Here is a 13,205-nt window from a genome sequence, read left to right as displayed (position 1 = left end):
ACTTTTTCCACAGGTACCTGAGATCATACCTGAGACATTATGAGCCTTTAACAGGAAACTAACCAGGATGACGGCCATATGTGAACAGCTGATGTCTAAAGAGGTGCAGGAATGCATCTCAGGGACGAGTGCTGACTACTGTGGTTTGAACATCCATGGCTTTGGTGAATATGAGCACAGTGTGCTGCATATAGAACTATTACCTGTGCACTGATCAGTGATCATTTCTTTATATTTGCAGTAAGATTTTCATCATGGAACTGGATTTGATCCTGAAGGGATGCAATCCACATTTTTTAATGAATTTGAGTAAATTATTAAATAGTGACTGTTCCATGTTACTGTTTGTCATGTGGGCCAATTTATATGCAGAATTTACTTTGGACTGATTAAATTTAAAAGCTAATCCACTTCACTGAACAACACTGACATATGAAAGACTAATGCTTGTTTTCTTTTTGTTTTTCAGGCCATAAGAAAGTATAGAAAGTAGGTACATCCATTATAACCATGACATTATTAAACCCTGACTTAATTTTTTGCTAAATTCACAATCACAATAGTATAAGATTAGTTTTCACAAGAATCCTCTTCTGGCTCTTAACATCAGTGCAGTCCTGGCTGACTGACCCAGGTCAGGCTGGTGAAGTTGACCTTAGAAATGTCTGAGCTCAAAAGGGGGATTGTTGGGATATTCATGATATATGCCACATATATATCTTATGTACATTTACTTCCCTGAGAAATTTGTCTGATAAATAACAACTGATTAAAAATACTGAAGCTTATAATGTTCTGTGTCATCATGAACTTTGTGTTCTGACTGTACAATGAACCACACTGATGAAGACTACACAATGATAGAAATGGAGACTTCGAGGTCACCCTGTTGTTGAAATTCTCTGTTTTCCATTGTTTTCATTGTATGTTTTTAAATCTCTGAATGGGTTGGCTCCATCATATCTGGCCGAACTAACAGCTAGTGACACCTCAGGGTCACTGAGATCAGCTGACCTGCTCCTCCTAAAGTGTTCCTAAAGCTAAATTTAGGAAGGGGAGGGTCGAGCTTTCTTTTTACATTGTTGTGTTTTCTTATTTATTGCTGTGTGTGTGTGTGTTATATTTATTTATTGTGTTATCCCGTTTTCATGTCCACGACTTTGGTCAACTTTGTTGTTTTAAATGTGCTTTATAAATAAATTTGGAGTGGAAGTGACATCATGGCTCAAATGATTCATTATTAAACCGTTTCTTTAACATTTTAAAATATTTTTATTGAAACTTTGTAAGATTTACAACACAAACAATAAAACAGCAACAACATGAAGATAAAACAGATTCAATACAAACTAACATATAAGAACTAATTTTTAATCTGCACATTTAAACACACATTTCTGAAACTTTACAATACAAATACTAAATCTAAATACCAATAACTGTATGTTACTAAATTCTAGAAAAAAATGTAACTGTGGTAACATTTTCTTTCACAGCTCCCTCATCACATCTTTACAGGAGATTCCATCAGATATCGTAGAACAGTTTATGGTAAAATACTGGCAACCACAGCTGCCAGTATTTTACCATAAATTCAACTGGGTTTTTTTTTTTACAGTGTAGATCACACCTGTCCCTGCCTATCTGTCCAGTGATTAGTTGGAAGTACTTTTCCAGAAGCTCCTCCAAAGTGGCTCTGCAGAATGTCATTGACAGTGACTGCAAAAGTACAAATAAGCCATAGCACATTATATCACTGGCCTTCTGTTTGCACGTTTGCCACACATCCGTTTCAGTTCTCTTTGCAAAGCTTGTAGAAAGTAGGTTACTGAGGCTGTGGTGTGGTCACACGTCACATATGTTGCAATTGGTATTGGTGATGATTCTCTCGATGGATCCTGGACTATTATTTCATATTCTCCATATTTTAGTATGGAGCACCAGAAGAACTGTCTTACGGATAATGCTTCCAGTGGCATCAAAATAAACAATGTCCTCCTTGCATCTGTGATAGAACACAAAGTGTTTTTTTTTGTTTTTTTTACCACAACATTATCCCTTTAGGATGCAGGACTCTTTGGAGGACTTCATTTTCCAGGCCTTGCTGTCTGTCAATCAAGAGTTGCCGACTGGCCATCTCGTCTCCTTTTTTTGCTTTGTGACCACGAAATAGTTTTAAGCACATCTTTTAATGGCGTCTCATCCCTGCGACCTGCCTATAAGACTTGTTTTTGGATTTTCTGAAGAGACTAAGTACAGACTTCGTGGTAATTTATTTTCAAGTTTTTCAGCTATCAACTGAACTTAGCACGTTCCGGTCTTGTTTTCAGTTCTTTAGTGCTATGGCGCACTTCTGCTCCTTGAAAAACAAAAACATTAGCTGAGCTCACAGACAGAGATTAACACTGTTCCCAGGTCAGATCCAGGAGATCAGGGTGCGCAGATCGATTCAAGTATCAATACAAACATTGGCAGTGATGTTGGTTCGATGCTTCTCTAAATTCACATCTTTTCTGAATTTAGAATTTAGAAAAAGCCGCTCCTTCAGCTACACCTCGCCCCGACCCCTCGTTCCCGCTCTCGCTCGCCCGTGTATGGGGTAAGATAACTGTCAAAAAAAACAAAAAACAGAGTATGCGTAGGAGTCTAAATTCGTAAATGTAAGTCAATAAACGTGCATAAATTTAAGATTTGTATTTGTTGTGTTTTCCAGCTCATGCATACATGTGAACTCAGGGAGGAAGTCCCAGGGTAGCAGCATGTTTCTGTGGAGTATCCTTGTCTCACCTTTGCCACATTCGGGGCGAACCTCAAGCACAGGACTATTCTCTCCTTTCTGACTCTTGATGACATAAACGTTATTGTACCAATAGGAGCAGATTTTACCTGTCCCTCCTCGCTGGTCACATTCTTCACCTGGACACAACTGCCCACCTGTAGTGCAGGAGCATGAACGTTTTATCATGCGGTTTCTTCCTTCTGTCAGCTGACTTGGAAGCGTAGGAACCGGGGGGGACGTGTCCCCCCCAATATTGGAGACAGGAGCATTTGTCCCACCCAAAAATTACACCGCGGAGGAGAAATTTTTTTAACTCACGTGCTTTTATTTTGAAGGCGCAACATAGCGTCATGCCACTGATGTGAGCACAGGGTCTGAAGCAGAAAGCTGGGCTTAAAAAATCCATCCATCCATTCTCCCTCTTATCCTGATCAGGGTCGAGGGGAGGCTGGAGCCTATCCCAGCTGGCATAGGGCGAGCAGCAGGGTACACCCTGTAGAGGTCGCCAGAGAGACAGAAAACCATTCACACTCAGGGGCAATTTAGAGTGACCAATTAACCTAACCCCAGTAACTGCATGTCTTTGGACTGTGGGAGGAAACTGGAGTACCTGGACAAAACCCACACAGACACGGGGAGAACATGCAAACTCCATGCAGAGAGGTAGACTCGAACCCTGACCTTCTAGCTGTCATTGTAACTGTGAGGCAGTAGTGCTAACCACCATGCCACCGTGCCAATTAAATATATCAATAAATATATTTTTAAAATTACATATAAAATATAAAATACAATTTTAAAATTGTTATCTTCTATGACAGCTGAGATATGGGCTCCAGTGTCCCCCATGACCCTGAATTGGATAAGCGGAAGATGGATGGATGGATGGATGGGTGTTTAAATTTTGTAAAGTCAGCTAACACAGAGATAGTCTGCCTTTGTTGAACTTTGTTCGTAGAACTGATGTTTTCCCCCTGCAGTTGAACACTAATGAAAGATTTATGTTTATGAGGTAATGTCATATTTTAGATTTAATGGGTATATTTTAAAGAAAGAACACAAAGAATAACCTTGGATATCCTCCAGTTTGTACTATTTTTTTATGCTTGCACGTGTGCTTATTAAAACAGCACGCAAAACTGTCAGAGATGGATATTACAGGTTATAACTTAAATACTCAGCTTGGCTCACTGGGGAACAATAAATTCTGTAAGGATTTGATTCTCTTGTTGGAATTCTACGAATGACCGGAGGGGGGCAGCAATACGTCCTTGATGTGAGCAAATGCTTGTGGCGCGCCTAAAAAACGTCACAAGTGCGCTCAAATAAAACGTAGATTTGTGGTGAGTCGCTTGCCAGTTGCTTAGTTTACTGTCTTGTTTTGTTTGACTGTCAGGGGTAGGATAACTGATTGTTGTGATATAGTTGAATGACTTGTGTTATCTGAAAATACAAAGTAATTAGGATTTTGATTTGCTATTAAATGCCGCCTGCGAAGCTCACATCAGCAGGTAAGGGACAGCAGCGTTGGAAACAGACATGACTGCAGTGGAGAGTCCACACATGGCTAACGACAAAATGAAAACGAAGGTTCGACTAAGGAAGAAAATGAAAACGGGACTAATGAGAGCAGTGAGAAGACTGTGAGTAGTGCCGGAGACCCTGAAAACCAAACTCTGTCCAAACGACAAAGGAAGAAACTTCTGAAGCAGCAGAAGTGGGAGGAAGACAGGGAGCAACGAAAGTAAGCTCTTAAAAATGCTGGCAGGTGTGAAATGCGTTACGTAGAACATTTAGTGTTTGTGCTTGTTAAACGCACTATTACGATGTGCTTTCCTTAAAATGTCAGACTGTCAAAATGTCAAAAGCCTCTTCCCCGTATTGTTCAATCTTTCACCATATAGCGATTAACTGCTACCTAGTTCCAGCTTTTTTAGCCAAACTACTTAGTTATAACATGTTAGCAGTAAGCAACAAAGTCCATCAGTACCACAGTTACCCTATCATTTCTTCTGAACCTGCATAGTCTATTTATCCTTCTTCTATTACCAAAATGTAGTGCTCTCTATCTAAATGCTAATTATTAATTATTAATAATTGTATAACTGAGCCAATAATCAGTTACTTGTCAGTTAAAACAAGCCAGACTGGGTCAGTGAACGTCAATGGCAGCTTATCATTAAAAATGGATACATTACAAATAGGTGACAAGGAAAAGCCTGACCCCAGCTCCTTGTATGAGTGGATCCAAAGGCAAAGGGAACCAGAGTCCCCATAGAATGACCAAAACCGATGTTGAATTGATCCAACGGACAAGCTCAAAATGTTCACCAGGTGCCAAATGTTCATTTGTAACTTTCTTTTCTTTCACCGCAGGCAGAAACGAAAGGAGAGGAAGCAACAGCGTCGGCTGCAGAGGCAGGAAGAAGCAGGAGGAGATGTTCAGAGTGCCAGAAAACGTCCTCACAGGGAGGCAATGCCCAGCTCTCTGAGGCTGGTAGTGGACTGCAGCTTCGACAGCTTCATGCTCATCAGGTAAACGGGTCAAGAGCCTACTGCAACTACGTGTGTGTGTGCGTGTGTGTGTGTGTGTGTGTTGTGTGTGTGTGTGTGTGTGTGTGTGTGTGTGTGTGTGTACATAAGTGTTCCATACAGAGAAAGAAAGGCACAGCCAGCACTTTTCCCCAGTGTGTTTTGGGACAAATCATAACCAACCATCTTATTGCTTCTTCAGGATGTCCGGAAGCTTCACAAACAGATCCAGCGGTGCTATGCAGAAAACAGACGAGCCTTGCATCCCGTGCAGGTTAGTGGCTAATAAGTATATCACCAGATGTGATATTATATATGAAGGATGGGACTTTGTGTCAAGATCTGAAGGATATGATGTATATTCTTGCTCTCAAATGCCTTGCTTTAATGCCCTACAGCACCAACAATAAGCTCCCCTGGTTATAGCTCCACATAAGGACAATAAACAAAAACAACTGACTTGGATTCAGTAGTATTTAGACAGTATGAATATGTTAGTAAGGAAGTAAACTCAAGTATATTTGTGGATTAATCTTTGGTCATTTTTGAGGGGGATTACATGATTCTGATGTATCCTTCTTTGTGCTGTTGGTGGTAGCTTCCCTGTTTACTTGTGAGCAATTGCAGACTATCTTAGCTTAATATTTTGAGTGTATTGGGTGTATAAAGTGGGCTAATTCATCCAAATGCCTGAGGTTGATCTGGTTGTTATAATAGCTGGCCTTTTTTAACTCTATTAGATAACATAATTGCAAGATCTATGCAATGTAGCTAAGTTGCGGCTAGCTGGCTTATCGTAGCTTTAATGCTTGCGAATGTAATTATAGACAAAATCATATCTGGATGGAAATGCTAGCTGGCTAGTTTGCTAAATTACTTCATCAGGTAATGTATATTAACTTGTGTGTAATGTAAATGGTAAATGGACTGGTACGTGTGTATAACTACATACTTATAGTTTGGATGCATTTTTTTACTCTTAATTGTGCACGCAAAGTTTAGATACCAAATTTTATTGATTCTAGACACAGTGGTACAAAGTAAAGGTATTTAACTAACAATTGCTGTCAGGCTAGGCAAAGACTTTCAGCCAAATATATATATATATATATATATATATATATATATATATATATATATATATATATATATATATATATATACACCTACTTCAATGTCACCTAGCAAGTTGTACCTCAACCAAGCACTTTTGGTAGCCCTCAGCAGGTTTCGGGCATTATTCTGTCTGAGAATATATGACTTCTTGGCAGAATTGGCAGAGTTAATTTAAATTTTCTTTTTAAGCATAGTATAGAAATTGTCTATAGGGTTGAGGGTGAGGCTTTGGGAAGGCCGTTCCAGAAGCTTAATGTGTTAGCCTGCTTTATCCATTCCCAAACCAATCTTGATTTGTGTTTGGAATCATTGTCCTGTTGGAACACCTAATTGTAATCAAGTTTCTGCTGTCTAGCTGTTGATTTGCTGTGAATTTGAAGAATGTGGAGGTGGTCCTCCTTTTTCATTATTCCATCCTAGGGTTCTAGCCAGTGGTTGATTGCCCAGCGCTGCACCTTGCAGAGCTGCTGAGAATTTCAGCAGTTAGCTATCGGATCGGATCACTGTCGTAGGTAGCAACACAGTCATTAGCATTAGCAAGCAGCCGTTCGTTTCTGAACCCTCCTTCCACTTTGTGCAGCAAAACAGGCTCAGAGCATGATGCTGCTACCGCAACGTTTGACAGTTGAAGAGTGTTAATAGGTTTGAAAGCCTCAGCTGTTCTCCTCCAAACAGACCTCTTGTCATTGTGGCCAAATAGCTCAGTCTTTGTCTTGTGTGACCTTAAAACTTTTCTCCACAAGGCATTTGGCTTATGGGTAGCTGCAAATTTTTGTTGTTGTTGCTGAGATATTTTTTCCATTAATATGATTGTGCTCCAAGTGTTATAACAGATTGGTGCTATAACATTTAGTGAATGATGATCACTAGCCCTGGCCTTGTGAAGTTAAAAGATATTGTAGAATCTTCAGCACCACTTATTAAAATATTATATATATAATGATGTATATCTGTGTGCCTGTATGTGTACCTTTGACTGTGCGGATTGAAGAAAATCCAAAATAAATTCAAACTCATGCATCCAGTTCTTGCTTTTTAAAGTCATTAAAGGTGGGAAAAGAACAGTTCAAAGAAATTATTAAAAGCCCAAATTACCATGATATTCATCTAACTGATGAGTGTATGTAAATGTCTTACCACAGCTGTACCGGGCATCAGTTTCTGCCTCAAGTCAGCTTTGGTATGATGCTGATACTCAGGCATACAGTATACCTGCTGCTCTCTGTCACTGTACAGCATATAATATAGCCAAAAGTGCAACATAATGGTGCAGGACAGACTTAACTTCCACAGACGTCAATAACAATGTTCTCTGGACTTTTACATCATGCACCTTTTTTAAAATCCAGTATTCTGTAACTTCTTCTCACCTTTCCAGTTTTACCTAACAAGCCTGGGAGGACAGCTGAAACAGAGCATGGATGAAAAGGACAAAGGATGGGTGAACTGGAAAGTAAGCAGTCAGACGTCCCCACAGAAACCAGGACGTTTTACAAGATTACATCACATTTCCAGTTTATGCCGTGTGGAGGTTGTGAAATCATACACAAACATTATATTGCCAAACGTATTCACTCCTCTGTCTTCACACACATATGAACTTGAGTGAGATCCCATTGTTAATCCACGGGGTTTAATATGATGCCAGTCCACGCTTTGCAGCTATAACAGCTTCAACTCTTCTGGGAAAGCTTTCCCTGACATTTAGGAGTGTGATTATGGGAGTCCCTTTCACTGGAACTAAATGGCTAGCCCAAATCCGGTAAAACAACCCATCATAATACCAAATACCAGTTCTTCACCAAACTTTACACTTGGCACAGTGCTGTCAGACAAGTACCGTTCTCCTGGCAGCCGCCAAACCCAGAGTCATTCATCGGACTGCGAGACAGAAAAGCGCGATTCATCACTCCAGGGAACATGTCAGCACCACAGTAGCGGCGTGCTTTACACCACTGCGTTCAATGATTTGCAGTATGCTTTCTGATGTAAGGCTTGGACGCAGCTGCTCGGCCATGGAGCTCCCTATGCACTGTTCTTGAGCTAATCTGAAGGCCACATGAAGGTTGGAGGTGTGTAGTGATTGACTCTGTAGAAAGTTGGTGTCCTCTGCACCTCTCAGCATCCACTGACCTTGCTTTGTGATGTTACCTGGACTACCACTTTGTGGCTGAGTTGCTGTCGTTCCCAGTCACTTCCATTTTGTTATAGCGCTATACTGAATTCACTGAGCTCCTGAGAGCGACCTGTTCTTTCACAAATGTTTGTAAAAGCAGTCTTCATACCTAGATGCTTGATTTTATACACCTGTGGCCAAGGAAGTGATTTGAACTCCTGGATTCAATGATTAGGATTTCTGAGTGAGTACTTTTGGCAATATAGTGTATAATGTCACCTGTTGTTGGTGCTATTGCCAGTCCCCTAGGAGTGATGCACAGACACAAGTCAGCTCTACCACCATCGGTTCATGTGGAAGAAAAATAAGTTTCTGAAGCTTCATCCGTACAGGATTAACGTTATGAGGTCAGATTGTTCAGAATGGGATTTTTTTTAGAAATATTAAATAATAGAAACAGCAACATCAATTACAGTCTAATGTTGTGCAAAAAATATATTAACATAATTTAATATGACAAAGATTTAAGCCCCCCCCCCCCCCCCCCCCCCCCAAAAAAAAAAAGAAAACAGGTTATAGGCCTAATTATGTAAGGGAAGTATGTATAATATAAATAGAATTGGTCTGACCACAGAACTCTGTGAAGTTTGTGACTAATGTTTGTGTGCAACGGTTTTTTGATAGATACGGTTCAAACCAGTACAACGCAGTTCCCAGTAATACCAGCAATGTTCTAGTCTCTATATTAAAATATTGTGACGATACTGAAGCATTGAGATCCAGTAGGACAAGCACAGATGAGTCCACTGTCAGAGGCAAAAGAAAGTTATTCATAACCTCCACTACTATTTCATGGTGAAATAGACTGGTTATTTTCATTCTTTACCAAAAGGTTGCCAAAGCAGTTGAGCGATTGTTTGGTCTCATGGGGACAATAAAGCTTACTTGTGTGTTTCTCCTTTTAGAGGGCTGTAACAGCACAAATGTTCATTTTATCGGGGTAGTGTCACAAATAACTCGTGATGACTAAATTTCTTTCAGATCGTTGGATGCAGTAACTGTGTATAATGTGCATACTGCTACTTTGTGCAGGACATAAATATTAAAACGGAGCATTACACTGAAGTTGTGGCCCGAGAGGACCTGGTGTACCTGACCTCAGACTCTCCAAATGTGCTGAAAGAGCTGGATCCAAAGAAGGCGTACGTGATAGGAGGCCTGGTGGATCACAACCACTGCAAGGTCTGCCTGACTTCAAACCCTCTGTAACATGAACGCCGCAGTTCTTCCTTGTTGATTTTATTTGTTAATCACTCTGTGTTTTGTTTGCAGGGAATTACCTTTGAAAGGGCAAAGGAGCTAGGGATCAAGCACGCCCAGCTTCCTCTGAGCAGCTTTGTCAAAATGAACAGTCGGAAGGTCCTGGCTGTCAACCACGGTAAGAAATGGTGTGAGAAACCACGCTGGTGATTTAAAAAAAGCTTTTTGCACAGTTTGCATTGTAGGTTTTAGTTTAAGAGGAAAAAAATTTATTTTCCCATTAATTGACACGCGATACCTTATAATTGACAAAGTAAAAACACAAACTTACCATGAAAAGTGGGGAAATTTGTTTGGCCAATTATTTTTTTGTTGTAACAGTGCTTCTTGGCAATAAATCTTATAACACTGGAAAGCCTCAGTGTGCCACATTTGTAAGGAAAAATCATTTGTGGGTTAAGCAGCAGAGTTGAATAAATGGGTTACACCCATGAAAAACTTTCCAAATCTTCTTTGCCAATGCCAAACAGCTTATTCTGCTATTGACTTTTATTTGGTGTCATTTATTAGATTGGATGATTGAACCAAGACATGTTGGCAATTTAACAATTTATTGATTTAAGAAGCCGGGGCCTCAGCAGCATGTGGAAGAACCACACACACACACCCACAACAGCCTGGCGCCTCCTCCTCATGCTGGTCGCCAGCTTGATCTCACACTGCTGGGGGATGGCATCCCATTCTTCAACCAGCATTTGTCTCAAGTTAGCCAATGTGGTTGTGTTGGTCCCTCTGGCATGTAGTCAGGTAGTCTCTTCTCATCTTGGAGGATGGAGTTTGGTCCCAGATTTTGGACAGATGGGATTGCCACTGGTTGCAGAATCTCATCTTGATATCGCTCTGTATTGAGAGTGCCTGATTGTCAGCATCAGGGGTACCAGAAGCTCAAAATGAGTCAATAGCAGAAAAGGTTTGGCATTGGTAGAGAAGATTTTGCAAGTTTTTCATGGGCACAGCCCATATACTCACCTCTGCTGCTCAGCCCACAAATTAAGGGGTGGCTGTGGCTCAGGAGGTAGAGCAGGTCATCTATTAAGTGGAAGATTGGTGGTTCGATCCAAGGCTGCTCCAGTCTGCATGCCGAAGTATCCTTGAGCAAGATACTGAACCCAGAGTTACTCCGGTGGATCCAGCAGAGTGTGAATGTAAGAAAACACATAGAGATTGGTTCTGAAGAGTGTTTTTGTCCCTCCTGCAGTGTTTGAGATCATCCTGGCATATCTGGAGAAAGGCAGCTGGCAAGAGGCCTTCTTCACCATTCTGCCTCAGAGGAAAGGAGTGGTGGCAGTCAACCGGGATGCCACAGATCCTCAGGAAAAAGAGGATGAAATGGATTCAGATTCTTGCTCTGACCCAGAAACAACAGATCAAACAGAGGAAAGAGCTTAACATGAGCCACAAATGAACACATATGAACATATTGTTTAAGACTGATATGATGGGAATGAAGGATGGGAAAATTTAAAAGGTTTAGAGAATGAAATTTCTGTTTCTTGACATCTTTTTGCTTTTAAGTATCGAAAGGATTTCAGTTTAACACAGTTTAATAACTGTATTTAATAACATTTAACAGCTCAGATATTGGTTTTTGGGCACATTAAATAGTTGTTGCAGCTAAATTTGTTTCTTTGTTTGGAGCTAAAGCTGTCAGACCTCTGCCAAACTGACCAATTAAATACAAATGGTATAAAGGCAACACTTTGACTATGTTTGTGTCTCAAACAGGGTGCAACTTTTGAGAGTGTAAGCAACATATTTCTTAACAATCCTCAGACTTACTTCAGATCATGCAGAACACTTCCTGTATTTGCCATGGCTGTTTAAACAAGTTGAGTCACATAAAGAGGCGGTCACGTGATTTCAGTAAAAGGGGCCTTGTTTCTGTTTGGTCACATGATATTCTGAAAAACGGTAAAAAAACGGCCTCATCACAGGCTTCATTTGGAAACATGGAAACACCCCCTTTGCTTGACACAGGCCTTGGGACTTTAGTATAAGATGTAACATCAGTACCCCAGGGTTTATAATGACTGACTCCAGTACTGCCTTGGCTCGTGATTTTGTGTTGTAAGAGGACTTCAGCATTAAAGCTGCTTTGTTACGTCTAAGTTTGTTTGCCTCTGCATCCTGCACTTGAGCCTACCCTTGACATCTGCTGAGAAACCCTGGGTCCTGCCATCCATATGGATATTACTTTGAGGTATACAACCCACCTGTTACAGGCCATGTACACACTTTCCTGGAAACCATATTCCCTGATGGCTGTGACATCTTTCAGCAGGATAATGTGTCCTGGCACAAAGCTAAAATGGTTCAGAAATGGTTTGAGGCGCACGAGTTTGAGGTGGTGACTTGGCCTCCAAATTCCCCAGATCTCAATCAAATTGACCATTTGTGGGATGTGCTGGAAAAATAATTCAGATCCACGGAAGTCCCACCTCGCAACTTACAGGACTTAAAGGATTTACATCTTGGTGCAGATACCACAGGACACCTTCAGGGGTCTAGTGGAGTCAACGCCTCAATGGGTCAGGGTTATTTTGGAGCCAAAAGGGGTCCAACACAATATAGGCAGGTGGTTATAATATGCCTGATGGGCGTAATTATATAAAATAGATGCAGAACAGTTCAAGTATAATATAATAAATAAAAATACTCTGGCATCTAGCTGGCTAGTTAGCGCAATGATTTCCTTGGTAATCGTTAGGCAGAAGTTCTTAGATGCAAAACATTTGTAGCTTTATATGTAAAATCCTTTTTTTTCCCCCCATCAATTACCCTGCAAATTGGTGAATAATGGATCTGGTTATTGCAGCCATGACAGGGAATGATAACAAAAGAGGCAGTTCTCACACACCTGTAAAGTTACCTACCTATTATCAGGCTTTTTAAATCAACTTCATCAGCTCCAAGGTTTGTAGCCCTGTGGCAGTAAACAAAACTGAGGGGTCAGGGCTGTTTTGGCAGCAAAAGGGGGACTTGCACAATATTTTGATCAATTAGTTTGATCATTGTGTTGCACTTGTCAGACTAAAGCACTTTTACGCACTGATCATTTGATTTTTGACACATACATCTATATGTCCTTGTTTTAGTAGGTATTTATTTGAGGGTATATATATATATGTTTTCCCACACTGCCTAAACACATACATAATAATTATAATATTTTGCAATGTGACAATAAATGTTAGGGTTTTGGCTATGAAAAAATGTCCTCAAATTTCACAGTGTTCGTTGATTTCATCAGCCTTCATTAAGCATGTCCAGTCTCTGGAAGGCCCGCGTAGAAAATCAGTCTAACCAGTAGTTAGCATTTCTTTAACATATTGCTTCATGCAA

General features: G+C 40.5%; 1 protein-coding gene across 1 annotated transcript; it reads left to right on the top strand.

Moving 5' to 3' along the window:
* The first annotated feature begins 4,100 nt into the window (after window positions 1-4,100).
* trmt10a (tRNA methyltransferase 10A) lies at window positions 4,101-11,934 on the top strand. Its single transcript, XM_030723272.1, has 7 exons — window positions 4,101-4,523; window positions 5,156-5,313; window positions 5,512-5,585; window positions 7,806-7,880; window positions 9,636-9,785; window positions 9,876-9,981; window positions 11,062-11,934. Exons 2-7 carry the CDS (start codon window positions 5,256-5,258, stop codon window positions 11,250-11,252), a joined length of 654 nt encoding a protein of 217 aa, XP_030579132.1. The 5' UTR covers window positions 4,101-4,523; window positions 5,156-5,255; the 3' UTR covers window positions 11,253-11,934.
* The last annotated feature ends 1,271 nt before the right edge of the window (window positions 11,935-13,205 follow it).

Source organism: Archocentrus centrarchus, unplaced genomic scaffold (assembly GCF_007364275.1).
Source record: "Archocentrus centrarchus isolate MPI-CPG fArcCen1 unplaced genomic scaffold, fArcCen1 scaffold_24_ctg1, whole genome shotgun sequence".
NCBI classification, from domain to species: domain Eukaryota; kingdom Metazoa; phylum Chordata; class Actinopteri; order Cichliformes; family Cichlidae; genus Archocentrus; species Archocentrus centrarchus.
Note: the sequence above shows the minus strand (reverse complement) of the source record. Positions and strands in the feature narration are given on the sequence as shown.